Source organism: Larimichthys crocea, chromosome XIII (genome assembly GCF_000972845.2).
Source record: "Larimichthys crocea isolate SSNF chromosome XIII, L_crocea_2.0, whole genome shotgun sequence".
NCBI lineage: Eukaryota > Metazoa > Chordata > Actinopteri > Sciaenidae > Larimichthys > Larimichthys crocea.
The window spans coordinates 34,500,508-34,525,727 of record NC_040023.1 but is presented as its reverse complement, the minus strand read 5'-3'; the positions used below and the strand labels follow the sequence as shown (position 1 = coordinate 34,525,727).

General features: G+C 42.8%; 1 protein-coding gene across 2 annotated transcripts in view; it reads left to right on the top strand.

Moving 5' to 3' along the window:
• Positions 1-25,220, top strand: part of znf385d (zinc finger protein 385D) — an 82,826-nt gene that overhangs the window by 2,049 nt on the left and 55,557 nt on the right. The window contains exons 1-2 of one of the 2 annotated variants that reach the window (XM_019279130.2): positions 1,494-1,862; positions 9,505-9,647. In XM_019279130.2, coding sequence (XP_019134675.1) covers positions 1,841-1,862; positions 9,505-9,647 — 165 coding nt within the window. In that variant the 5' untranslated portion in view covers positions 1,494-1,840. Of the gene's footprint in view, positions 1-1,493; positions 1,863-9,504; positions 9,648-25,220 lie in introns of those variants that run through there. The other variant, XM_027287086.1, reaches the window with a different exon arrangement.

Below are 25,220 nucleotides of genomic sequence, written 5' to 3'. Positions count from 1 at the left end.
TGGTTTGATGTGCAATAACAATATGAAGTCAGAAACCAGATTAACGACATAAACATCTTTAAACACAAACATCAAGCCTTTGTTTATAAAATCAAAGTACTCTAATGCACTGGTTCCCAAAGGATGATTTTCAGAAATCAAATACAACTGAAAAACTTTTAGAAATAGCATCTTTTAGCCATAATTGTAACAAAACATCGTGCTAAACATTACGACATGTAACAAAAGGACAAGTCATCCGGACATCTGGTACCGTTGTTTTGGGGGTCACGGGCTGATCTACAATATTTCCACTGTTGTATTCTTGTAAAAATCTCAACCAACTTGTTGCAGCAACATTTCCAGTCATATAAATATGTGCATACGTGTGTGTGTGTGTGTGTGTGTGCATCTTAGTACACAGTGCTATTTCTGTGAAATGATCCAACGTGCATGTTCGTATACTTTGAAAGGTATTTCGAGTATATCCTGGATGTTTTTCCATTTTATTTTTACTTTTCTTTTCCACCTTGTGTAATGTGAGCTGCTGTAACAATGTGAGATCAACAAAGTCCGTCTTATCTAATCTAATCTTATCTTATGTGTGTATGTTTGTACACTGAGAACAGTGTAAAATTCTTTGCATGTGCAAACATACGTGCCTGACACTGGTTACTGCAGCCTAGTTGCACTTTTAGCAGGTACAAAGTAACATTATAGTTTGGAGTCACTCTCCTTTCAGCTCGACTCTCTCCTGAGGGAAATACCTCAGTCTCTTTAGCCGCTCCACTGTCTTCATTGTTCATTCATTTGTTATCTGGCTGCTGACTTTATTTGACTTCCTGTTTAGTGCTGGACAGGTAGTGCACGTTAGAGAAAATGAGCTGAAAGACGCCAAAAAGCACCGACCCCGTAACATGTTTCACGAACACCTGACAGACTTTGATATGTAGCCTGACGGTCTCCTTCCTGTGTGTTGCCCAATTTCGTACATAACCTGATTCCTCTCCCAGCATGTTACGTGCTGAGTGAAAGGGAGAAAATGATAAGAGGCAAAATAAGAGGGAGAGAAAACACACTGCAAAGATATTTACTGAGGTGGAAACACAGAGAGAGAGAGAGATAAGGAAGAGAGAGAACTGGAGGGAGAGCGAGGGAACAGTCAGAGTAAAGAGGAAAAAAAGAAAAAGCAAGCGAGTTGGAGATGGAAGCAGGGAAAGGGGAATGAGATCAAATAAAGGAGAGACAGCGGGGGAAAGCAAGGGGTGAGACAGAGAGAGAGAGAGATGCTTGGTTGACACATAAAACAAAGATGAGACACCTAAAGAGAGAGAGAGAGAGAGAGAGAGAGACACATTTGTGAAGAAGAAGCTGTTGCTGGAAAATGTAGATAGACACCTCGGAGAGAGAGAGAGAGAAAGGAAAGAAGCGAAGGGATCCAGTGTGTGGAGGGGCCAGAGAGGAGGAGGAGGAGGAGGAGGAAGACAGAGGAGGGAGGGAGGGGAAGAGCTAAAGAGGAGGGGAGGGGACGAGACAAGCAAGGGAGGACCAGTACGAAGAGAGAGAGAGAGAGAGAGAGAGAGAGAGAGAGAGAGAGAGAGAGAGAGAGAGAGAGAGAGAGAGAGAGAGAGAGAGGCAGAGACGGAGGTCCACAGACAGCAGTGGCGTGCAGAGTGCAGCATGCAGACTGGCCATTGACGCTGCTGCTGCTGCTGCTGCTGGATTGAAACACACACATGCACAGTCACACACACCCCTGAGGAGTGTATGAGACATGCCCAGGCTGCCGTCCATGGACACACACATACTGGCAGGGCACCAGAGAGGAAATACAGCAACAGACCCACAAGCCTGAGGAGCTATGGAGAGCAGCATGTTCTTTGGTGAGTTTGGATTCATGTGTTTGTGTATAGTGCTTAAATCTCATCCTGGTGTGCAGACTGCTAAAAACTAAAAACAGAAGAAGTGCTGGTTTCCATTAAAGGGAAAAGAGTGGGAAGTTACACACCTAGGAGACTATATATATATATATATATAAGTGTGTGTGTGTGTGTGTTTTCACTGCATGTGCTTTATCACAGTCAAATGCAGAGTACAAGTGCACACTCCCCTTCTCCTCAATGTAAATGTGTTCCAGCCTGCCTGTTACTTGTTCTGGAAACTAAAAAAGATGGATAGGAGAGAGGCGGCTGCTGTTACAGCAGGGGATTAAAAAAAGAAAGAAAGAAAGAAAGAAAGCGTGAAGTCACACGCCGAGGGCTCTCTGAAAAAAAAAAAAAAGCTCAATGAACCTGCTCACCAGGTAACCCCCTTTCCTCATGCTCATGCTCTGGTTCATTGGACTAAATCCCAGCTGCTGCTGCTTGGGCTGCTCTGGATTTCAACTGTGGCTGTTTTGACCAGCTGACCGTCCGTAAGAATCCAAATAAGATCGGAGTTGCCAGCCCTCGAGAGACACTTGATGTTCTGTGTGTTAGAGAAATTTAGAGACAGCATACCCCATCTCCATTAGTTTTTATGGAAGAGACTGGAGGAGGCTTAAGGAAGACTTAATGCGCGACCGGCTTCTCGTCAAGGGCTCTTCTCACGGCTGGCTTACAGTCACATAGGAGGAATAATTACACAGGGATCCTGAGTTCTGAGGGGGTGATTTGTTTAAATGAAAGACTTTTTTTTTTTTTTTTTATCCCAGGGATTAAAGTGATCTGAAGTTACAGACCGTGGCTTGTAACAGCGAGAAGGATTTTCTCTTGTTATGCTATACACAGAAGGAGGAGGGGGTGGAGGAGAGAAAGAGAGAGAGGGTGGGTGGAGGGGGAAGAAGTGCTGGGAGCTTATAAATGAATAAGCTGTCAGGTGCAGAGACAGCTTCAGCTCTTTCAGATCCACCGCCGATGATCAGTCGGTCAGGTGTGCGGCAAAGAGGAAAAAAAGGTGACGTAGGTCCGGTTGGATGGAGTTTTTTTTGAGGAATTTGGTCCCGTGAAAACAGAAACTCTTCCCGGCCTTCCACCAAGCGATGTTCGGTTTGTTGTGTCTGCGTTTTTTTGTCAGACAAAGTACTACGAAGCATCTTATCTCCACCCCTCGGTGTAAGACAGCAGGAGTAAAGGTCACTGTTGTGTGTGCATCGTTTTAACATTTATGGATGCGACGCTGAGTGCGCTGCACGCGGAAAATAGATGGGTATCTCTTGAAAGATTAATAACGCCGTTTGTTCTGCGGCTCTGCGTCTCTGCTGTTTAACCGGGAATATGTTTTCCGTTAAGGTGATTAATATGAGGCGACGTATCATGAGGAGAGCGGATGACATTCTTGACCTCGCCGAAACAAGATACCGAAATGGGGGGGGAGAAAACCCAAACAGATCAAAAGGAAATGTTCCTCTTTGCATTTAAAGCTGTCCACGCAGATCAAACGAAGCCAGTGAGAGAAGCGTAACCCAACGGGCTAATAGTTCTTGAGTGTGTACTGCAATCATACCAGCTATTATAGAGTTGTTGAGTTGAAGGCCCAGAGGAAATCTATCCGGTGTGTCTGGGTTTGCGGTCGCCGTTTTCGCAGCAAGCAAACGTCTTTTTGGTTAACCTCAGATTATAGAGCGCCTGGGAAGTGATTGTTGGATGGCATTCAGAGACGGCTGTGTTTATTAGTGAGATGCACTCATGACAGCAAGCAAGAAGCTACAGTATGCTAATCTGAAACAAGGACGGAGGCTTGTGTTGCTGAACGCACGCCGGGCGAGATTTATGGAGTTTGGTAAGAACACAGAGATTATCCTGTAAAGGTTAATTGGAAAATCAGTGGAAGTGTTCCTTACAAACGAATAAGAATGTCTTAAATCCAGCGTTTGTAGTCACTTTGTTCGGTTTAATGGGGGTGAAATGATTTTATCTTCCTCGCTTGAAGGGAAGTACTGATCTCGGAGCATGTTAAGGGTCACGGAACACAATCAGCAAATTCCACGAAAACACAAAGGTGTTAATCACATCCAGGCCGTCATCAGCATACAAATGACTTTCAGTGGAATTCAGATTTATCTAATAATTGGATTACTGTTTGCTCAGGGGGGAAAAGCAGGGTGTGCAAGAGCAGCCTTCTTTTTTTTATTTTTTATTTTGAGGCGGACTCTCTGGACAGATCTTATCGGAGAGGCAGTCAGTTTCAGGACACTAAGAGGAGGCGGAAGGTGGAGGAGAGCGCCACGAGATGATTAATTATTAATGCCAGTCGGCGTCCTCCAGACATCATTTTTACTCTCTCCCTCTCTAGACATACTGCCGCAGGAGTAAAAAAAAAAAAAACGCTTGAGCCCAGATAAGTGAATCTTTCAGGAAGGGCAACGCAGAGGACAGTCGGAGTCTGAAGCACGTCGCGATACAGTAACCACACACACATACATCCTGTCCAACGAGCTCCTTCTTAATGTCTCATACTGTATGCACTGCGTCATTAAACACAGTCTCAAAGGGAATGGATAAACAAAGGCCAGTGGGTGAAAAACGATCATCAATTCTGATCTGTTTCAAATATTTCCAGGAGTCAGATCTCATCTCAGTTCTACATCATTACTCTAATGGGTAAAACAGACAAAAAAAAAATAAAAAATGCCCCGGGTTCATTGTGTCAACTGGTTTTGTGGTAAATTGATTAATTGAAATCATGTTTTAGAATCTTCTGCCCTAAAGCATCAACCGGCGGATGGTATGAGGTCTTCAGAGTTTCATTTTGCAGGAAGAACTCTCGCACGTTTAACATATTTTCACCATAGATTTCATATATTCATGCCGTTTGCACATCCAGCAAACTTCCCTCATAGCTCGGCTTTTCTGCTTCTTTAGCTGCTAAATGTTCACAGACTAATTGCTAATTTCGTCTGACATTTGGTGCTGGGTTATGTGGTTTACAGTTGGTTTAAAAACAGCTGCAACCTAAAAATGTACCACTGGATGATTTCCTGGTGAAACCGATCCAAAACAAACAGCTGAAAGAGGCTAAAAGGGCTGAAGTTTGGACTTGAAGCTGAGTTTTTTCTTTTTAGTGTGGATTTGTCGTAACAAGCAACACCTTCCACACCAACGTGTCAACATAAAACTATGATTCAGTGCAGCTTTATTGCCCCGCCTGTGTCAAAACCTAGTTTTAAGACTATCATTATTTTTATGTGCTTGGATTATCTAATCAAATGATCATGCAGCAAGTTCCAGCGTAGGAGTAATGCCGAAAAAAGGTGCAGAGACGAGGTGGATGCACACATCAGGCTATGATAACATCCCATTTTAAATATATTTTTTTTATTTGAATATCTGGTGTAAGTTTGGTTTCAGGTTTGTTGCCCGAGAGCTGCAGACAGAAAGTAGCCACTGTGTGCAGCAGCTCTCCGTGTGGCCTAAAATACGAATCTGCGGCATAGACAAACATTTCACAAGCCTCAAGCACTTAAACAAATCTCACATTTAACCCTCACATAGCTGCTGTCAGTGGAAAGCTTTCACTCAGCTACGAGACTTCATCGACTGTGTAAACAAATCAGCACTGAGGAGATTGTATAGAGGCACTAACACGTAACCAAGCTGGTTTTGTTCTTGCTGTCTGACTTTCACTTGAATAATGCTCCTGACAGAAATATAAGATCACGTCGAAGACAAAAACCGTAAAATTCCTCTTTTTTTCCCCCTCCATGGTTTTATGCTGCCTCACTCCCAGGCTGCTCGGATAATCCTCTACGAGTTATTTTAATGACTGTCACCTGCCGACCTTTCAGCATGAAGCGACTCTCCTGAGAGAGACTCTCTCGTTGCAAAATAGATGACGGTGTCAGCTGGAGAGACTCAGCCCACCTGGGCCCTGCACTCAGCCGGCAGAGTCGAAATCCAGAAGTTGTTCAGAACTCGCACGTTAATATTTTGTAGCCAAACTCAAGTCAGATATTGACGCTTCTAACAAAGCGATAATTACGGATGCCATCTGCGCTTCTCTGCCAGGACCTGCTGTAAAAAGGCTCCTGCCTCAGCGCTGGAGTGTCTTGTCTGCTCAAAGGTTCAGGTTAAAGTTCAGATTAGCAGCCACAGGCTCATTTTCCAGCTCTGCCGTGTATTTTCCCGGTGTTGACGGATGAACGGGCAGATTTGAAACACTAACCTCTGCCACAGGCTGGAATGCGCTCCTGTGTTTGGGCACGTTGTGCTGGATTTTCGATTGTTGCGTTACCTTTCGTGGCGACGGACAAAAGAAAATCCATTTGCCTTATAGCAAGTCCAACAGTGTGAGATTTAAAGAGGTGTGTGGTGAAGGTAGACACTGTGTCCAGTGAGGGGAAAGTAAGTACATTTACTCAAATGTTAGTGCCTGTGGTGCGGGTAACTTGCACATCTGTGAAGGCGCAATTAGTGCGGAAAAGGTACGTACAGGTTTTGGAGACGACATATGCTGCCGTCCAGACGAGGTTGTTTTCAGGAACAATTAGTCTCCTGAGCGTCCTTCCAAATGTTTTCCAAGTGTTGTTAAAAGAAAAGGTGGTAAACATGCCCCTGTACTAACTGTTTTGGAAGGTGTCGCTGGAAATTGGAAGTTAGTTTACATAAAACGTTCAAGTTAAGGTTGGGGGTATCAGTTTGAGAATGAAATATCTTGTTTTTGTTCTGTTTTTTTGGCTTCAGGATTGGAGATTAAACTCCCCACAACATGAAAAATAGCTCTTCTTTGGCCAGATTTGCATGCAGAGCTTACAACATGCTCGGTAATGGAGTGTTTTTAAATCACTTTAAGTAAAGAATCTGACATATTCTTTCGTAAACGGCTGTGTCAGGCGAGAAACTTGAAGACTCTATTGTGATTTCTCACTCAGTGGTGGAACTAATCATCTCCCTGTGATGTTACCCTGTAGAAAGCTCGCAGACTTCAGCCGTATAGTGACATTTCAGATTCAATCTGCTCTCACTCACGACGACCTCCATCGAACAAATTCACATTTCAGTTTTCAGTCACTCTTCATCTGGCTGCAGACTAATCCCACACATCAGTCCCGGTGTGTTTGAAAGGGGCTGTTTGGACTGTGCACGTCGGAGATGTGAATGGTGGATTTGGCCCGGCGGTGAGGTGAGGCGTTCCTGCGGGCTGACGTCAGGCCCGGCATGTCGAGAGAGATGGCACGGTTGGATGATTCCTACAGAAGGACATGCTTTGCTAAAGTTGGGATTGGGACGTGCCTCCACATGAGAGACGGCATGTGTTCTTTTTCCAACAGATGGCAGCGCTCTGGCGACTGGAGGGAGAAGACAGAAGACAGAGTGAGAGAGAAGGGGTGACAGTCTGTGGTTTTCCCCTCTTCTCTTCTCGTCTTTATGACTCTTGCTTTTTATTTACCCCTTACTGCTGCCTGGGGACCGAAACGTGGCAAAATTTTGTTTTTATTTGTCCCAAGACGGTGGTTTGGTACTGTAACTGCCAGCTCTTTAGAGCCATGCTGGCCCATAGTTCCACTGTTGTTAAATGTGCAGCGATAAAAAAAAAAAAAATCATCCCTCTGGTTCTCATTACAGCTTTACGAAATGGCTTCTTTAATTCCTAATGTTTTGGAAGGCTGTGACGTTTTTTCTATCCCTCCGTGTTGAAATCAGTCTTGTGCTGTTTCCAATTGGTGGTTTATAAAGCGCTCTGCTGGCGTGGCGCACTCACATGACAATAAAAGTGAAGTATTTACTTTTGTTTTTCCTAGAGATGTGTAGGCCAGACCTCTCTCGCCATTGAATCATCTCATAGGACACACTGTGCCTGCTGCAGTCATTCCGCGTTCAGCAATTTGAAGGGGACGGTTTCGGGAACGAGAACATCTGTTTTGGAGAGATAAACATCATCGCGGCATCATGTAGCGGTCATCTTGCATTTACAACTGGTTTCCAATTTGGGGTCTGATTGTGATTACAAGAAGAAAACTGAATGGAGATGATTCGTAAAGCCTGCAGACAGTTTAACAGACACAATCGTCGTGCCAAGTCACAATTAAGGAGATCATTCCCAAAAGCTGCTGGTTAAAGTGTTGCACTTTTCTTTAAAGCTCCAGTGTGTGAGCTGTTGTTAGAGTTATTGTGTTTTTGTTACCTTAGAATGAAGCCTGGAGGTCCATGTGGCATTGCATGGCTCCACAAACACTGGCTCTAGATGGGTCCTTTCTCATGTTTTTTTGAGTTTCATGGCCACTGTACAAGCTTGAAAGTGGAGGTGAGGCGAGGGGTATTCATGTATCCTGAGTAAAGGTACTCACTGTGAAGAAAGGAACCTGCTATTATGAATGTGTTAACATATCTGGTACATCGACAATAAAAAAAATCCTCAAAATCGGAGATGTGGGGTGTGAGATTCAAGGATTTTCTGTGTGTAACAAACCCATTTATTCTTGGACGTTCATTCATGTTGAGCTCAAGATCAATACGTGTGATAAAATAATCAATTCGAGGTCTGCTTTAGTTATTCGCTTTTGTTTTGCGCCTACAACCTTCACCGGCTGAGATTCAGATGAAAAGCTCTGGAGTGGACCTTGAGTTTTCAAACACTCGACTCGTGTGTGTTTGTGAAATCATCAAAAATCCACAAATCATTGGTAATTAAGCTGCAGTAAAATACAGAAATTTGTATCATGAATTTATGATTTGTAATCAAATGAAACTTTTTATTTATTTGAGGATTAAAGTTTGGTATGTTTGACAAACTAATCTCAACTCAAGGTCCACCAACCAACTAACTAACTAACCAACCAACCAACCAACCAACCAACTAACCAGCTATTTTGGAGCTGAGTCAGTGGACCTTGGGTTTTAAGTTCTTCATAAACATTCAGCATGAAATCATCAAAATCTGCAAACCTGGTTGTAATAAAATGTAAAAAAAAAAATCTATGTAATTAAATAATGAGTTTGTTATGGAAGAATGAAAACGTCTTGTTTACTTATTTGAGAATGGAAGTTTAGCTTGTGTGTCTCAACTCAAGGTCCACTAACATGTTCTTTCAGAGCTGAGTCTGTAAGTGGACCTTGAGTTGAGATTATTTTGTCATAAACATTGGCAAGCAAACGCCTGGAAGTCCCCAAAATCTGAGCTAGAAAACAAAGTTATTAGGAGTCCGTAAGAAAATAATAAAACTTTTGTATAAAGCGATGAAACATTTGACTTCTAAATACTGGAAATCATTTAAGAGGTATGCAATTTAAAGGTTTTTTTCCAGGATTGAAGCATTAAATTCATCCAGATTGGAGTTTTGGGGGATTTCCGAGCTATCAGACGAGTCACAGCGCACTCTGAAAATTTAAGTAAAGTTGTTTTTAACTCCTGGCATCAATTTAGATCAGATCAACACACACTGTAAGCACTGGAAGTAACGCAGTGAGACAGACAAGACGTTAAACAGTCCAAAGCTCAAATGCGATACAGTCGACGGAGACTAAACACACCGAGCGTTCACTTGGATGGGATCTTGGCTCGGGTTTCTGTCTGCAGTTCAACATGTTGCCTTTGCTCTCCCTCCTACAGGTAACACATGTCAGAATGGCCTCTTGCCTGCCCTGGTGCGTCCCACCCTGCCTGCTGTCCAGACTTCACTGGGAATGAAGCAGTTTCTCCCGTTTCCATTGGATACGGCCTCAGCGGTGCGCCTCTTCCCGGGATTCAGCGCGGTGAGTCTCTCGTGCTTCACGTGATCCGGATGACCCTCGCTTAAGGTTATCCTGATGGATGTCCGTGTTTGGGAGCGGGACATATGTTTTTTCATATGTTCTGGCTTATATATCTCGAAGAAATATTCATCTTCATTTGAAGCTGTTGTCACGGACTCGGAGCTGCAGACAATGAGACGCTTTTAGCTTCAAGGCAGCGAGGTCCGACCTTCCTCGACCTCATTCGGTCGAGTGCTTTTTTTTCCCCACATAGCGCTCTCTCATCGTCGGCCGTGACATATTGATGCTTTTAGATGTTTAATGCGAGCAGGAACATGTTGTCGACACTTAATCGCAGTGTGTCTTTTTTTACTCTGCAAATGTTTATTCAACGAAGACAGAACGTGTTAAAGCTGTTTCCTGAGAGTTTCGATATATAGAATTGAAACTGCATAATTTGATAATTTGAGATGCATTCATGGAAATGGTGATTATTTAGTGCACTCCAGTTTGCATTTGTGATTCTATCTTACTCATTTAAAGGCTGATCTGTCTTGACCCCCCTCCCTCAAACACCAAAGCAAACTCATGAAGTGAGAGCAGCTCATTTCTCTTTGAGGAATTTGGCCGCTCATCTCCTTGTTAACGTTCACATCTGTTTTTGTTTTGAACTCAAACACGGAAAACACAGTTTATAAAACGCTGAAAACCAGTTGGCATCCCGGTTATCTCGCTGTAGTTCACCGCAGCTCTTTTTTTTTTTTTTTGAGCATCTTTAATTGAAATTCGTAAAACCATGTCGTGCTGCTTTCGGGATGTTCCGGCGTTGATGCATGTCTCCTCTTCCGGAGATTGCACCATCTGGAGGAGGCGAAAGTTCAACTGCAGAAATGTTGCAAAGCTGGTTTGCTTCGTTTTTACTGGTCTGTAATTTCAGAAATAATTTAGAAAGACATGTTTTGTTTTCTTAGAATAGAAGACAATAGAATATCTGATATCAGTCTATTTTAAGAAAACTTCACTGGACAAATAGAGTTTATTTGTTACACCTTTTGGTAACATTTGGTAACAGGATACAATTTACAAGTTTTCTTTTAATGACATTCCTCTTTTTTCCCCACAGTTGATACCAAGTGACAGTTGCTTGATGGAAACATTATTAAGAAATGAACAGCTACAGTAGTTTTTATGCTGCAGTGCACTCGAGCTGTGCTTTCTTTTTTTAAGATCTGTTGCACAAAAGAAAATACCAACCTTCACTGTGTTTGCGTCTTTTCTGACGCCTGTCACCGGTGACGACAAACACAGGTTCCTAAATAAATCTCACTTTGAGGCAGGGATGGGTGGAAGGATTTTATTCATTATTGATAGCGTCAATACTACATCTCGAGTATTGATACTCACATACAAAACCTCCCAAAATAAAACAGATCAGTGTCTCTACTCCAGTGTCTTCTGCATCGGCTGTATTCGACATTAGACCATGCTCGAGAAAACTTGAATGCTACTCAAATGTAAAATGTCTTTGTATCATATCAATTATCTTTGAGTTTTGGACTGTGGGACAGAAACAAGCCATTTGAAGATGTGTACTCTTTAGTATTTTCTGACATTTCCAAAGAAAAATCATCAAAAATAAAAATAAAAATAAGTTGCAGTCGTGATTACTCCTGATGAGTGATGTTTTACTGTTCTTATATAACATGTATAACTACGTGGAGAATGTTTCCATCACATTTGAAATAGTTTGCTCAGAGCACGTTGTTTTTTTCAGACCCACGCTCTTTAATTGACCATTTCTCAGCATCGATAACCGACGTAAACAGCTTTCTGAAATGCAGCGGCAGCATGTGGCCACAGAGACCGTATTGGATTTGCGATCAGTGAGGCGCTACCTTTTTAAATGGAGCACTCACCGACGTGCACTTAATGTATCAGGACTCGCGTGGACCCTCGTATGGATCTATTGATTTAAAAAGTAGAAAGTAATTATGAGGAAATATGTGGCCTTAAAAATCACAGAGGTCATCAAAAAAAATATGATGACTTTTGGAAAAAAGAAAAAAACCCACGAGAGATAAAAGCCAAAAAAGCTTTTTTCTTTTTTCAGTGAATTACAGGGATAGCTCAATTTAAAAATCTGCTGGAAAGAGTGGTTGAAATATGGAGCACAGCTGGATAACAGTGAGAAATAAGACGCACATGAAGGGAGAGGAGGAGGAAGAAGAAGAAGAAAAAAAGCGGGGACATCGCGGATAAAAGTCCAAGATAACCCATGGGAAAGACAGATTCTGCTTCTGCAAGGAGAGTTTCATGAGAAAGTTCAGGAATACTGCGACCCCTTTTCTCGCCCTGTCTAATCTGTATTTAACAGACTTGTCTGCAGATAATGAGTAATACACTGGGAAGCCTCCAAGTGCTGGAAAGCTGATACTAGATTAACACAAAGTAATCACCTCTCGCTCTCTGTCGCACAGACACACAAACACAAACCATTCTTGCTCTTTCAACCCTTCGCCTTTCTCTCTCTCAAGCCTCCTTTTGTCGCTTATCCTCTCAAACCTTCCTCCGACCTCCCCAGATTTTTTTTTTTCCCCATTCGCCAGCAGAATGTGGTGTAAAATCTTCATAAAGGAGTTCAGACACAAGTTACTGTCCTACGTTCTCTGTTGAGCTGCCTACACACAAGCCTCCCTTTGCCTTTTTTCAGCCGCTTTCAACACCGGTGTAAGTTTGGTTTCAAGGGTGCAACAAAAGAGCCTGTTTGCCAGCTTGTAGGGTCTGATCGGGTGTCTTTGTGTCACCCCGGTCGATGTCTTCCCGGGTGGAGAAAGATGTTTTGACAGCTCAGCTCTTCCGACACTGCTTGTATGAATTGCAAATCAGTGCCACAGAGGGAAAAACCCTAGATTCAATTTGTTAGTCGAGTAAAAATAAACAAAAAAACAGCAGTGAAATATCAGTATGAAAGTACTGTTGGTGAAGAAAGTGAAAACCTTGAATCTCCCGGAAGGAAACGAGGACAAATAGAAGAAAGAAATAAAAGAATAAGGGGCTGAAGGTCAAGATGAAGGACAGGTTGAAGAAAGTAGAACAGAAAAATAAATTGTATTTTATAAATTGAGTAAAAAGGAGAAAATGTCCCTCTTAAATAATAAGTACGTCATTATCTTCCTCGGCTTTAACTAAAAAGTAACTTTCCACCTCAGCATATGGCCGGCATGGCTTCAGTCAAGCAGTTTATTAGAAGATGCAGATCCCTGAATATAATTGTGCACAGAAACCCGAGCAGCTGTCCGTTTGAGTGCAGCAGATTTTGTGATTTACAAATCAAGCCGAAGCTAGTTTCCATCTGAACTCCCACTGAAAGCGCGCCGCACTTTATGTCTGCTGAGATGAGGTCAGATTTGCTTACGTGCCTCCGGGGCTCAATAAACATTTACGCTCTCTTATTCAGAAAAATACCAAATGATCCTATAGATGATGATGACAGTTCTTCCATTAACGCACTGCAGCAGTAAGGACGCACTTCATCCGGAGAACATTCACGTCACACGGAGTATTTTTCACATGTGGTACAATAGAAAACAGAAAAATAGCGTGTGCGTGTCCACACCTGCATGAAATGGGACTAATACCAAAGCCTCTTGTTGAGCCTTTGCACAATCTTGTTCTGGGCTGAGTGACTGACACAATCAGGAAGTGCTTAGCCGGAGGGAAAGAAAAATATGTTTGTTATCCAGCTGCATTTTCTTTCTTTCTTTGTCTCTTTGTTCCCCCTGTGGGGCGCTGCTTTATAAAAGGATATGTAAGACGTAAACAGAAAAAAAAAAGTCTTCATGCATGTAACTACATGTGCTCAGACACACACATGGGAGGGGGTGGTGGGGGCTTAAAGACGTCTTCCAGGAGGCTCCAGCTTTGAAAGAGGCTTTCAGACAAACAAGCTGATGTTGTAGCTCAGAACAGGGCGGAGAGGATCCGGGAGGTGTTGGTCATGTTTTTATTACCAGGTGTTGAGCGCTTTATGAGCAACTTCTGTTTCTTCTCCTCACAGCACCGGGTTTGTTGATGGGTTCGACTGGTTTTATTGATGTGTTGTTCAGGTTCGTCATATTTCCGCACAGGTGTTCGTTTATCGCGTTCGATAGGTGATGCGCCAGGCTGGTTTGATATAACGAAACACTTGATATGATTTGTCGGTTGTCTAATATTTCATTACACTATTTATATCGACCTGTCCTGATTTCTGTGGCTACGCTGCACGCGCAGAAGTAAATAAAACCATATTGGATTTACATTTGAGTTTCTGTTTTTCATTCATCGGATTAAAAACATGCTCCAGTCGATCTACGCTCTGGCTCGTGACCAAAAGAATGAGATCGTGGACACGGCGTGCCAAAGTGAGTTTTCGTCCATTGGTTGTCTGGACTCAGCCGTGGAGATATCGAGGAGCTGAGGGAGCTCGGAGCCCTTTGTGTTGAAGTGAAGACGGCTGAGGTGGTTTGGACATCTTCCCTTCCCAAAAGGCCTTCCTTTGAAGGTTTTCTCAGCACGTCGAGCTGGGAAGAGACCCCGGGGCAGATCCAGAATTTGCTGGAGCGATTGCATATCCGATCTGGCCTCGGGATCCCCCCAGGAGGAGCTGGGAAAAGAAAAAACGTTGCAGGGGAGCGGCACATCTGGAATACCATGCTTAACCTGCTGCCACTGTGACCTAACCTGTGCAAGATGATGGATGGATGATTCATTGCATTAGCCAAAAAGTTAGAGAGCTCAGTGAGTGAAAAAAAAAACAAACTGAATTATTAAGAAGATTTCGACTTTATATTTATGGGAAGCCAAAATTAGCACGCTGCTGTTTAACTGCGACAAAACAAGAATCCATACATATGCAGCAGCTACTTAACACTAGCCATGTTCTAACTGTTTATTGAACCACATCCATAAATTTACATTTATTTTGTACCAAATGTTTCTATTTGCAGTCACTAAAGCATCGATGGAATATAATAAGCATAAGTGTGTTTTCATTAATATCTTCGAATGAGCCTTTTATATCCTCTTCTGCAGCGTCCACCACGTTCAACTATGTTTCTACAATAACGGACAAACTGAACAGTCTTCAGCTTTTGTGTGTTTCATGCCAGGAAGGAGAGGGTGAGGCAAAGTGTTTGCAAACTGCTCCTTAAACCTTTCGGCAGTGTTTAAAAGCCAGATTTCTGGATGATTCAATACATTATGGCATATAAACGGTATCGAAATTGCAAAATAAAATTCCATTAAGGAGAATTTCATCATTATTTCCGACCCATCAGAGTCAGGAACTTGTTTCGACATCGTCGAGGGGTTTAGAGTGGTTTGTAGATTAATATATCAGTGACGCTTTCTGATTAAATTAATGAAAACGTATCTGCTGCAATCAGAGTTCTTTGGCTTTGTCCGACTGCACATTCATCATCATCAGGGAAGAGATTCAGTGTTTGTTTTGTTTCACTCCAGGGCCAGAAAATTTGGATTTAGAGCAGCTAAGGTGTCACGTTCCACTGTGTCCTCTTATCGCCGTTGGGTAAAAGAATTCAAGAAGTTTCCAAACCATTTAAGGAATAAATCCTTTTAACTTGTGTGAAATCATAGAACCTAAACTCACCGTACGTGTCAGGACGTGTTGTTTCAAACCGACACATGGACGTGTCGAGGATGTACAGTTACTGCGCGGTAAACGAAACACAAAGTCAGCTCGGGAGAACTTTTGGGATTGCTCTGAAACTTTCAATTGATTCAGTCGCAGAGGAGTTATTGAAATTGCCACCTTGAGAGAAATGGAGCAAACCAGAGAAGAAAAGGGGGGGATAAAAATAAAAAAAAGGAAGGAGAGCTCAACAGGAACGAGGAAGTTCTGGAGCGTAATGAAAGAGAGAAGTGAAAGTGGGGAGTAGTTTCAGTTTAACCGTGTGTGTGTGTGTGTTTGGGTTGTCTTTCTTTGGCCCTGAAAATAAGATCTATCTCGCCCGGAGCCTACATTTGTCTTTGAGAAACAATACAAACTCCATTTCCCCCTGCAGAGTAATCAGGAATGTGATTTATCGATTCTGCGCACGGATCTGCACGCTGGGAAATTGCTTTGTAGCCGCGTAGCAGCCATGACACACGGGCCCTCGGTCTGCCCCTTCACCACGGCATCAGTCCATTTCAGTGTGTACCCGCTCGTGCTGAGTCAATGTTAGCGTCGGTGGCTGTAATGGAAATGTGCTCTTTTACAAAAAGCACATAACACGGTGAAGTCAGACGAGTCCTTTCGTGCATTCGTTGCTTTTATTTGACTGACATTTGGAGCACGTCCAAGCTCGCCTGACCTCTGATCATTTGTTTCTGCTTCATGTAGGTCTGCTGTTGTGGACGTTGACGGCTTCTCCTCTGTTTGTTGAGCTTTCTGGGCGAGGTCGATCCTCCTTAAGGGTTAAAATGACAGCACAAAAAAAAACCCTAAATGAAACGTTTTCAGTATGATGTTATAATTAGAATCGTCCTTTTTTCTTATTTATACTAAAGCTGTACATCAGGCTGCAACGACATTAATTTAAATATGCACAAAATCATTTATAGCAACTATATTTTCAGCTGTAGCGTCGAAGCTTTCTGGATTTACTGCAGCTCTAGTTTGGACCTCTGATTGGCTTCCTCTCAAAAGCAACAACTGAGGCTCATTAGTAGCATTGAAGTATTTAGACATGGCCCAACACCAAACTGACATAAATCTCAGCTGTTATGATGAAAATAGTTTATGTCAGCAGTCGATCGAATGACTTTAGCATCTTTCAGCTCATTGTTTTGGTTTTATGGCCTCAAACTGGTTTTGGTTCACTCTCCCTTTTATTTTTTTGTAATTTCCGTTAAGTCTCCACTGCATGTGTAAATAACACAACAACTTAATTAAGGAAATAAATGCCAGTGTTTTGTTTACAGCTTGCCCTCAAGTGACCGAAAATGATGAAAATTGGAGGCAATAACATATCAGAGATATTGTAATGATCTATCTAAACGTATCGTATTGTTAAATTATCAAGGAGACATTCAGATTCCCATTTGAAGGACATCTTTAAAAAAAAGGATTTATCGTGGTAATAAATACCTCCAGAACCAATACTTCCCCTCGTCTATAGCCGTATCCTTTTGTTTTGTTTTTTATTGTTGACTTTCAAATGACAAACGCTGGCTCGAAGCCTGCGCTGTATGATGATATAATGAAAAAGAACAAAGGGTGAGTCAGGGCTGCTTTGTAGACTCTCATTTGATTTACACATGTCCCATAAACATCTAATGGACTCTATAAATTGTATTCCTGGGGGAAGCGTGCAGGCCCACAAAACGGCGAGGAATGATCAAAGCTCGAGAGCGAAGCAAAGACCACCGCCGTGCCAGCCGCCTTCCTTCCAGCGAGTCACACCTGCTGGAGCGGAGTGGAGTGCATATCTGTCTAATGTGTGGTGCAGTGTGGCTCTTATCATTTAGCTCGTGCTCTGGGGCTTTTTAACCCCCCGAACTGAGTGGAAGCTTTATGTTGGCGGAGCTCGTCTCGATGTGTTCTCCCACGATAATATTTCACTCTCTCTGGATATCTGCCAGCTCACGCTCTCGCTCTCCGGTGGAATGCAGAGATAATACTGGGGAGCTCAAGATGATTTTTTATGGAGGTGCTTAGTGCCAGCTTCCCAGGCGAGGCCGAGCTGTAGTCCAGCGTCTCCCTCTTGTCTGACTAACCCGCAGGTACTGCACACCTTAACAGCTCTCAGCTCCTCCTGCTGCTCAGATTCTGTGAAATGTCAACCGCGGTTTGATAATTGATGAACACAAAGATTTGAAACGAAGGATAGTGATATATATTTGTTTTGGCCCACACTCTGTTGAACATCAGAGGCTTGGATAGTAGGAGAGAAATGGAAGACAGGAGCAATCTGTTTTTGCTTATTTGATGGCGTTGCCATGTGGTTGGGGTTCTTTGAGGGGATAACAAAAATATGTCAGCATTAACTGCCCATCTGGTCATCTTAAAACAGGGAATACTACTCAATTTGAGAATTTAAGAAGGTATGTAGCAGTTAAAAACGGCAGAGTGTGTTTTAGATTTAATTTTTTTTCTGACAAAAATTGCACGAAAAGTGACTCCAGTAGATTCCTGGAAGTAAAAAGCACTGGACCTGGAAGACATGTACGAAGTCTGAGGTGCAACAAAACTGCTACTTGACTACTTTATTTAAAACTGATTTGCTGGCATACGAGCACCTGAAAGTGCTCGAGTCTTTTTCAGTTTGCCTGACCGCAAATCTTGAGCACATTATTACGATGCTGACGATGCCTGATGGAGTCTGGGACGCTCACAAGTTTGGGCACTTTGTTGCATGTCAGTGCGGTCGCCTCCGCCTCTGTTGTGAGGATGCAAATTAAAGTAGGAAATTTGATTATATAATCCAGTCTAATCCACAGCAGATTACACTAAACCAACCCAAACAAGTGCCTGTGAGAAAAGGTTATGAGTAAACAATGGTTTCTTTAAAAGCTTCAAGCCAGAATGGTTGGGAACTAGTGTCGTACATGATTATGGGATGAGTATGCCTGAGTTGAATTTGTAAGTTTATTAGATGGCTTCAAGCAGCCAAATTGAATTCTATAAGCATATAAAAAAGATCACTGGCTTCTCTCACATTAGCAACCCGGAGGCCTTGGTCTGATGTTACTAAGCCAGAAAAGTTGTGGTTTGTCTTTTCCCATTGAGGTTCAACCCAACCGGAGATTGTTTCAGCCTCCAAGAAATGTTTATGCCAATGAAACTATAACTATGCACATTGCAAACATATGAAAACGGGCAAATTGAGCACGATTACCCTTAAAGACAGCTGTTTCTGAACTTCCCAGAGCTGTACGTGCTTCGTCTCTGACATTCGTCCCTTGGTGATCTCCTCCACTGTGTGTGCGTGCGTTAGGGTTGTCCTCATGGCATACCATGTTACATCGTCAAAGCAGAACCAGCTGGAACGCCAGCGCGAGCAGTTTGCACCTGTAACACCATTGTTCCCATAATGAAAACCACACCGCTCCCAGAGGGGGAATTCAACGGTGTACTTCTGCACATGAAGAGGTTGACCTGTGGATTTAAGAGAGTGACAGACTCCAGGACTAAATCATCATTTTGATGAGGCAGCCTGGGGATGGTGCAGCTGCGTGCCAGTGGTACGAGGTCTTCAGACACGCCCTGTTTGTCTGCGGCGATATTTCCCCTCTCTGCGGGACTTTCTAATATATATTTTTCTCATGAGCTGTGTTTTCCTGTTCGTGAGCTTACATAAATGCGTCCCCGGTGCGCCCAGAGAACTCAAACAAGGGATAACCATAAATCACTTATGCCGCAAAGCCCCCATGAGAAGGTAGCAGTTGTGTTTGGAGTTGAGGAAACTGGGCTGAGAGTGTGGTTGTTTGAATTCCTAGCGTTGCCAGGGGGAATCTATGTGGACAAAATGCAATAACTTCCATTGTTTAGCATGAAGCCACAAGGGAAGCCCCCCCAAAATACTTCTCATGAGTGCAAATGCAGTATTTAACAGTACCAGGCTTTACTGAAGTAGATAACGTGCGTAAATATGTATAGCTGCATAAAAGAGAAGCAGGGAGCGATGATTAGGAGCATGCTCGCTCAGCAAACTTTTTCTGCATTAAGTGAAGAAAACCTTGATGCTCCACAGGGCCTGCGAGGAAACTCACAGGGAATACATGGGTGCATTGTTAAGATTCAGTGTTTGCAGGTGGCTCATGCATTTTTCTATCCCGGGAGCATTGATTTTAGAAATCCAATAGATGGCCACACTCCTCGGGCTCCTCTCCCATTACCATGGTATCAGCCTCGCTTGATATTCATGGTGGAATATTATGAGAAGATAAATCGTTTAATCTTAGTTTTTTTATTGAACCGTGTCATGAGTGACACACTCCCCTCCACCCTGTGGGTGTAGCCAAAACAGTTTGATAGAATGATGGATTAGAAATTAGCCTGTAAGGGAATTTAGTAAAAACACGATCGAACTCCACTTGAGTTTCACTATGATGGTGATTTATATGCAAAAAAAAACAACTTTAAATATCCCGACGTTGCACTTTTGCAGAGCTTAATTCTGTAGATGCTAAAAGCCAAATGTGATTTTTTTTTAAGTAGGTACACCAAAAAAGTATTCATGTCTTTTTTTCTCCAAAGAGGTGCTTTGTCAATGTTTTCAAAGCACAACTTTAACGTTACTCTGTTACTGTCTGAGATCATCTATCAGTTTAAATGTGGAGAGGATGGCTTCTGTTTGTTTGCTTGTTTTATACAGCTACAGTCATGCATCCTGAACATAAGCTGCTTTTCACTTAGATTTCACAAATGTTTGCTTGTCTAAAATCTGCACATTCGCAGACGATACAGTTGTATCCGTTTTTAAATGAGCTGCTGAAGGTCTGCAGCAGGTTGTAGTCCTGTGGAGCGCTAAGAATGTATTCAACTGAACTATATTCAGTAAAGTGAAGCATTTTGACACATTCTTGTATAAAAGTCTTGATGGAGAACGACTCTCCACCTGTGCTACCTGCACAGATCCGCGGGTTCTCGTTGCACGAAACAGTCGAAAGCACCAAAAGCTTTAGGATTCATCTTTGGGGAACCATGAATGCATTTACCTAAATTTCATGGCAATCTGTTCTGTAGTTGTTGAGATATTTCAGTCAGAGCCACAGTGTCTAAGAGAATAAAAGTTAAACATATTATAATGCAGCCCTACAACGGGAAACAAAAACTAACCACACCTATACAGACGAAAGCAGCACCTTTAATCGATAGATTTTCTAATCACGGACTAAATCAGTTGAAGACAGTTTATTGGGAACATCAAGGAGAATCAGAACAGGCTGTCTGGGGCATTGCAGGCCTGGTGATGGCAGGAGTCCAAGAGTGCAGCAGTGTACCAAACTGGGCTGACAAGATAGGAGGACGGCTGACAAAGTTTTCCTGAAGCACGGGGAAATCAAAGTTAGTCCAGAGGTCAGAAACTACAAGAGAACAAAGTTTGAAAGGAACAGAGTGTGGCTATAGTGTTTACAGACAGATGACGGCAATGGAACGATCAGGCGGCATCTAGAGGAAGAGCCGGGCTTTTTATTCTGCAGTGGTTGATTCGTGAATTAGGAACAGGTGGTGAGGCAATCAGGCAGGTGAGAGGGAAAGTGGAGGCCACACCCAGAGACAGACAAACACTGGGGAGATAACATGACATATCGAACCTTTTCTGACTTCTCCCATCTGTTGCTGCTCAAAAACTGCACGCTGTACTTTCAAGTCAATACCATACACTAAATATACACTTGTAGGCATTTTACCTGGTCCTGTGTGACCCTTGATCTTTTAGAAATGCAGATGTGAAAACCTCGATCCACTGGACAGGCAACAAGAAGGTAGATGGGCCATTTTATATTAATTGTCCACAGAGAGAAGCCCACTCCGCTATAAATAGTCTACGTCGAAGTATTACGGACAGTTTTAGCGCCATAACAGCTGACAGTTGAAACACTACGATGGTGCTGAATGGAGTGTGATGCTTTAAGGTTATGGGAGGACGTGGTGCAGAGGAGGGCGGGTGGTTATGGTGTTACATTTTTATCTTTCATCTCAGCTGGAAAAGGGGGGCGAGGGGCCAGACTAGGCTGCCAAATGCCTTGAGGGAGCTCTCCCAGTTCAATATTTCATCCTGATGGGGTCCAGTGGTGTGAGAGGGGTCAGCGGTGAAGAGCAATGGGAAAAATCCTGAGGGAACATTCATACCTGGTGGAGAAAAAAAACAAAACACCTTGTCCGTGAGAGAGAAGTGTAAAGAGAAGGCGGAAGGAAAAAAAAAATCATCAGGGTTACAGAGAAATGGAGAAAGAAATTGAAAGGACGAGACAAACAAGAAGTCTGGAGCGGTGGTGGAAACTTTATGCATGAGAAGAGACAAAGAAGTTTCCTCGATATGAAACAGCATTTTTAGTTTTCTTAGTCTCTTCATCTTAATTCGGCAATTTTATTACGTAATTAGCATCCTGACTTTTAAAAAGTTAATGAGAAGTGTGAATATGATTAAATGAAATGAGTTTATTTAACATTGTTCATCTGTGTGAGCCTAATTAGACAGAACAAGTATATTTTAACAGAGAGCTAAATACACTCAACGGTTTATTACAAGAATTAACATTAACGGCTGGAGGCTGGCTGGCATCGCAGGTGGAGTAAGGTAAGCGAGATCAGAGGATTTACCGGACAGCGCTGAGGAACGCTGGCTGGACATGTGAGGCTGCACACAGGGAAAAAAATAGATTGAGTGTCCACGTCCAAAAAAACAGCAGTGAGATACAGCGCAAGCTCGTGAAAGCAACGCTGGAATATCAATACGAAGCGGAAAAGCACAGAGACAAAACCAAACAGCAAATCGAGCATGACCATGACAGTGATGTCTCCATGGAGAGGAGGAGAAAATAAAAATTATCACCGGCTTTTTCCACAAAGTTTGAAGGATCAAACTGGTATTCAGTCACTCGTTAAAGGTCCAGTGTGTTGGATTTAGTGGCGTCTATTACTGATTGCAAACCTTCGCCATTTCCAAGTGTAAAGGAGAAGCATCGATGGCTGTGAAACTCACAAAAAGTGGAAAAGGACATATCTGTAGCCAGAGATTGACTCATTTTTAAGGTAACGAAAACACACTGGCTGGTATTTTCTGATGATTATACACTAATGAAAACATAGTTATGAATATTATGTTTCATTCCTTCCAATAGATCTTAAATGTTACACACTGGACCTCTTAAAACCAACAGAATATAAAAAAACGGCCTGAAGTGAGAGAGCAGATTTTATGAATTTTAATCAAAGCACAGTGTGAGTTTCCATATCCAGCGAAGCGCTTAACAATGAGATCTCTAGCTTTCGCCTTCTGATCTATCAGTCTTTTCTTCCTTATGCGTGTAGGCGTCTGTTAGTCATTATACAGCACATGATTGCAAGAATGTAATCAAAAAATAAATATAGAGTCTATTGAGTTAATTCTGTAATGATTATTTAGTTATTATTTTCATCCATCTATCAGATGAGTGGCACTTCCAAAACTGGTTGAATTTAGACTAAAGTGAGTTGGTAAAGTTGCTAACTAAAACTTCAACAACTTATTTTTCCTAGAGCAGTTTTTAGAGGTGAAGAGAATAGTGTGAAGCTTTGTGATCTTTCTTTCCATCCACCCTTTTCCCCTCTGGTCGTCTGGGGTCAGGTCGTGGTGGCAGCATATATAGCAGGGTGTTCCAGACATCCCTCCTGAGGGGGATCCCGAGGTGTTTAGATAGTCCAGATTAGTCCCTCCAGTTATTTCTGGGTCTGGCCCGGGGTCTGCACTCTGCTCTGACCTTCCTCCGAATGTCTGAGCTCCTCTAAGGCCGAGCCCAGACAACCTAGGGAGGAAACTCTCAGTCTTTCGGCCACTACTCAAATATGATGGAACGAAGATCGACTGGTAAATCGAGAGCTCTGTCTTCCATCAGCTGGTCCAGTTCAGCGTTCCACATTGCTGCTGCTGACGCTGCACCGATCCATCGATCCATCTTGTGCTCCGTCACTTGTGATCAAGAGACGGAGGGAGAAATCCAGAATTTTCCAGCAGAGAACCAAAAAACTTAATAATATTTATTCATTTTCATATATTTCACTTTGATTTCTGATCATCTTTTACTACATTTTGTCAGTTTTGGTGTTTCCTTGCTGCGCCGTCCTCCCGTATCATCAGATTCAGTGTTTTTCCATGAACACCTGGAAGCTCGTTCTCTCTCATTATAAGCCGATGAAAACCCCCCTTCTGGATTTGACTTGCTAATTTCTGAAGTCCTTCCCCAGTGGCAACAATCTACAACATCGGCTTGGTGATGAACTAACGGACTGGGTCAGGCGGCGGAGGTAATTGGGAGACACATAGGTGGGAGGATTACATTTGACAGGTCATTCATCCCACTTTAGTTAATAGTAAGCGAGGCAGGCGGCCGTGAATAGAGCATTTAGACCTCGCCAGTGGAGCTCCCATTGACCAGTCATTCTTTCTTTCTATATGCGTCTGCATAGATGTGGATGACTGTTTTAAATACCTTGTTGCCATTACAGAATAAATTCCTCAGTGCCTCCGGAGCATGTGATGCGGACAGCCAGTATAAACACTACATGCCTCAGTCATATACGTATTTCATATATAGCTCATATTGTATATAACACAGTCGTCTGTTGGACAGCTATGTGTGATTCAACGCACATACTCAGATGTAGTGTAGTATGACATACACCACCGCAGGATGTCATCTGAAGCTTTTAAAGAACACTCTGAGCCGTGGTTACTGCAGTGTTTTCTGTAAACCGTGCTGTATTACATCAGAAAGCTGCATGTGTGCAGAGAAAATCCAAGCGAGATTCAGCTTTGATGAGGCGTTCGTGGTCAGACTCGAACGAAACACATCTATGGATGAGAGGAAAGGATAGCTGCCAGCAAAAGCTGAAGTTGACCGGCGTTTCTGAGACTGTACTGTCAATAAAATGTTGTCTGTATCAACCAGGCTCGGACTGGCAGTCTGTGGTCCATCTCGGACACATTTGGGCCGGTGGCCTGTGATGTTTTTTTTTTATTAATGTATTTGTTATTTTGTAGCCTTTGCAACATTTGCCCAGCAGCCCAAAATGGACTTGCGGCCCATTTGCATCCATTTGGAATAGGCTTTGGGTTACACTAAGTAATATCGGTTAGTATTTGCCTCCTCATGACAGGTTCAGAAGTCACGATTTACACCCATCCTCCCCTGCCCCCTCTAATGGATCCGTCCATGCAGCCACTAGGTTTATGTGAAACCGAAACAGGGATAGACTCATATACAGTCTATAGATAAACTTCATACTGTATGTTGCACGAATATTAATTACAATAAATTATGGACGACAGGGGTTCTAAAAAGAGGAAAGGACGAGCAGAGAAAATCCGAGTTAAGATGCGGGAAAAGGGCCGCACAGGTCAGGAGTCGAAGCTGGGCCTCCGCAGCTAAACATCGCCCATACATGTTCAAAGTTAATTGTCTGCTCTGTAGCTCAAATCAGTGCTGTAGGTAGACTGTTTCCAAAGTTTAATGAGGTGTAGACATGTACAACATGATCTTCATTGAGCATACTATGTTCTGTGTTATTTATGGGGTATTTGGGGGTTCAGTATGGGTGGGTGGGAGAATGTTTAGGTGCCTGTGTTTTGGGGGCGGGTTCATTGGTCCAATGGTGGGCCGGTCCAGAGGAAAAATGCCAGGGTCGAATTTTGTTCCCAGTCCGACCCTGGTATCAACCATAGACTGTATAAAACTCTTAACACGCTCTTAACCCTGCATAACTTTAAGCCTTAATATAATGTGAACAGGTGAGTTGTATATAAATTCACCCTCAGTACAGTTGTCATGAACGGGGAAATTAGCTATAGAGACCAAAACTGTTTTTTGTACCAGGCTGTAAACATGTTTATTTCTGCTGTGAAG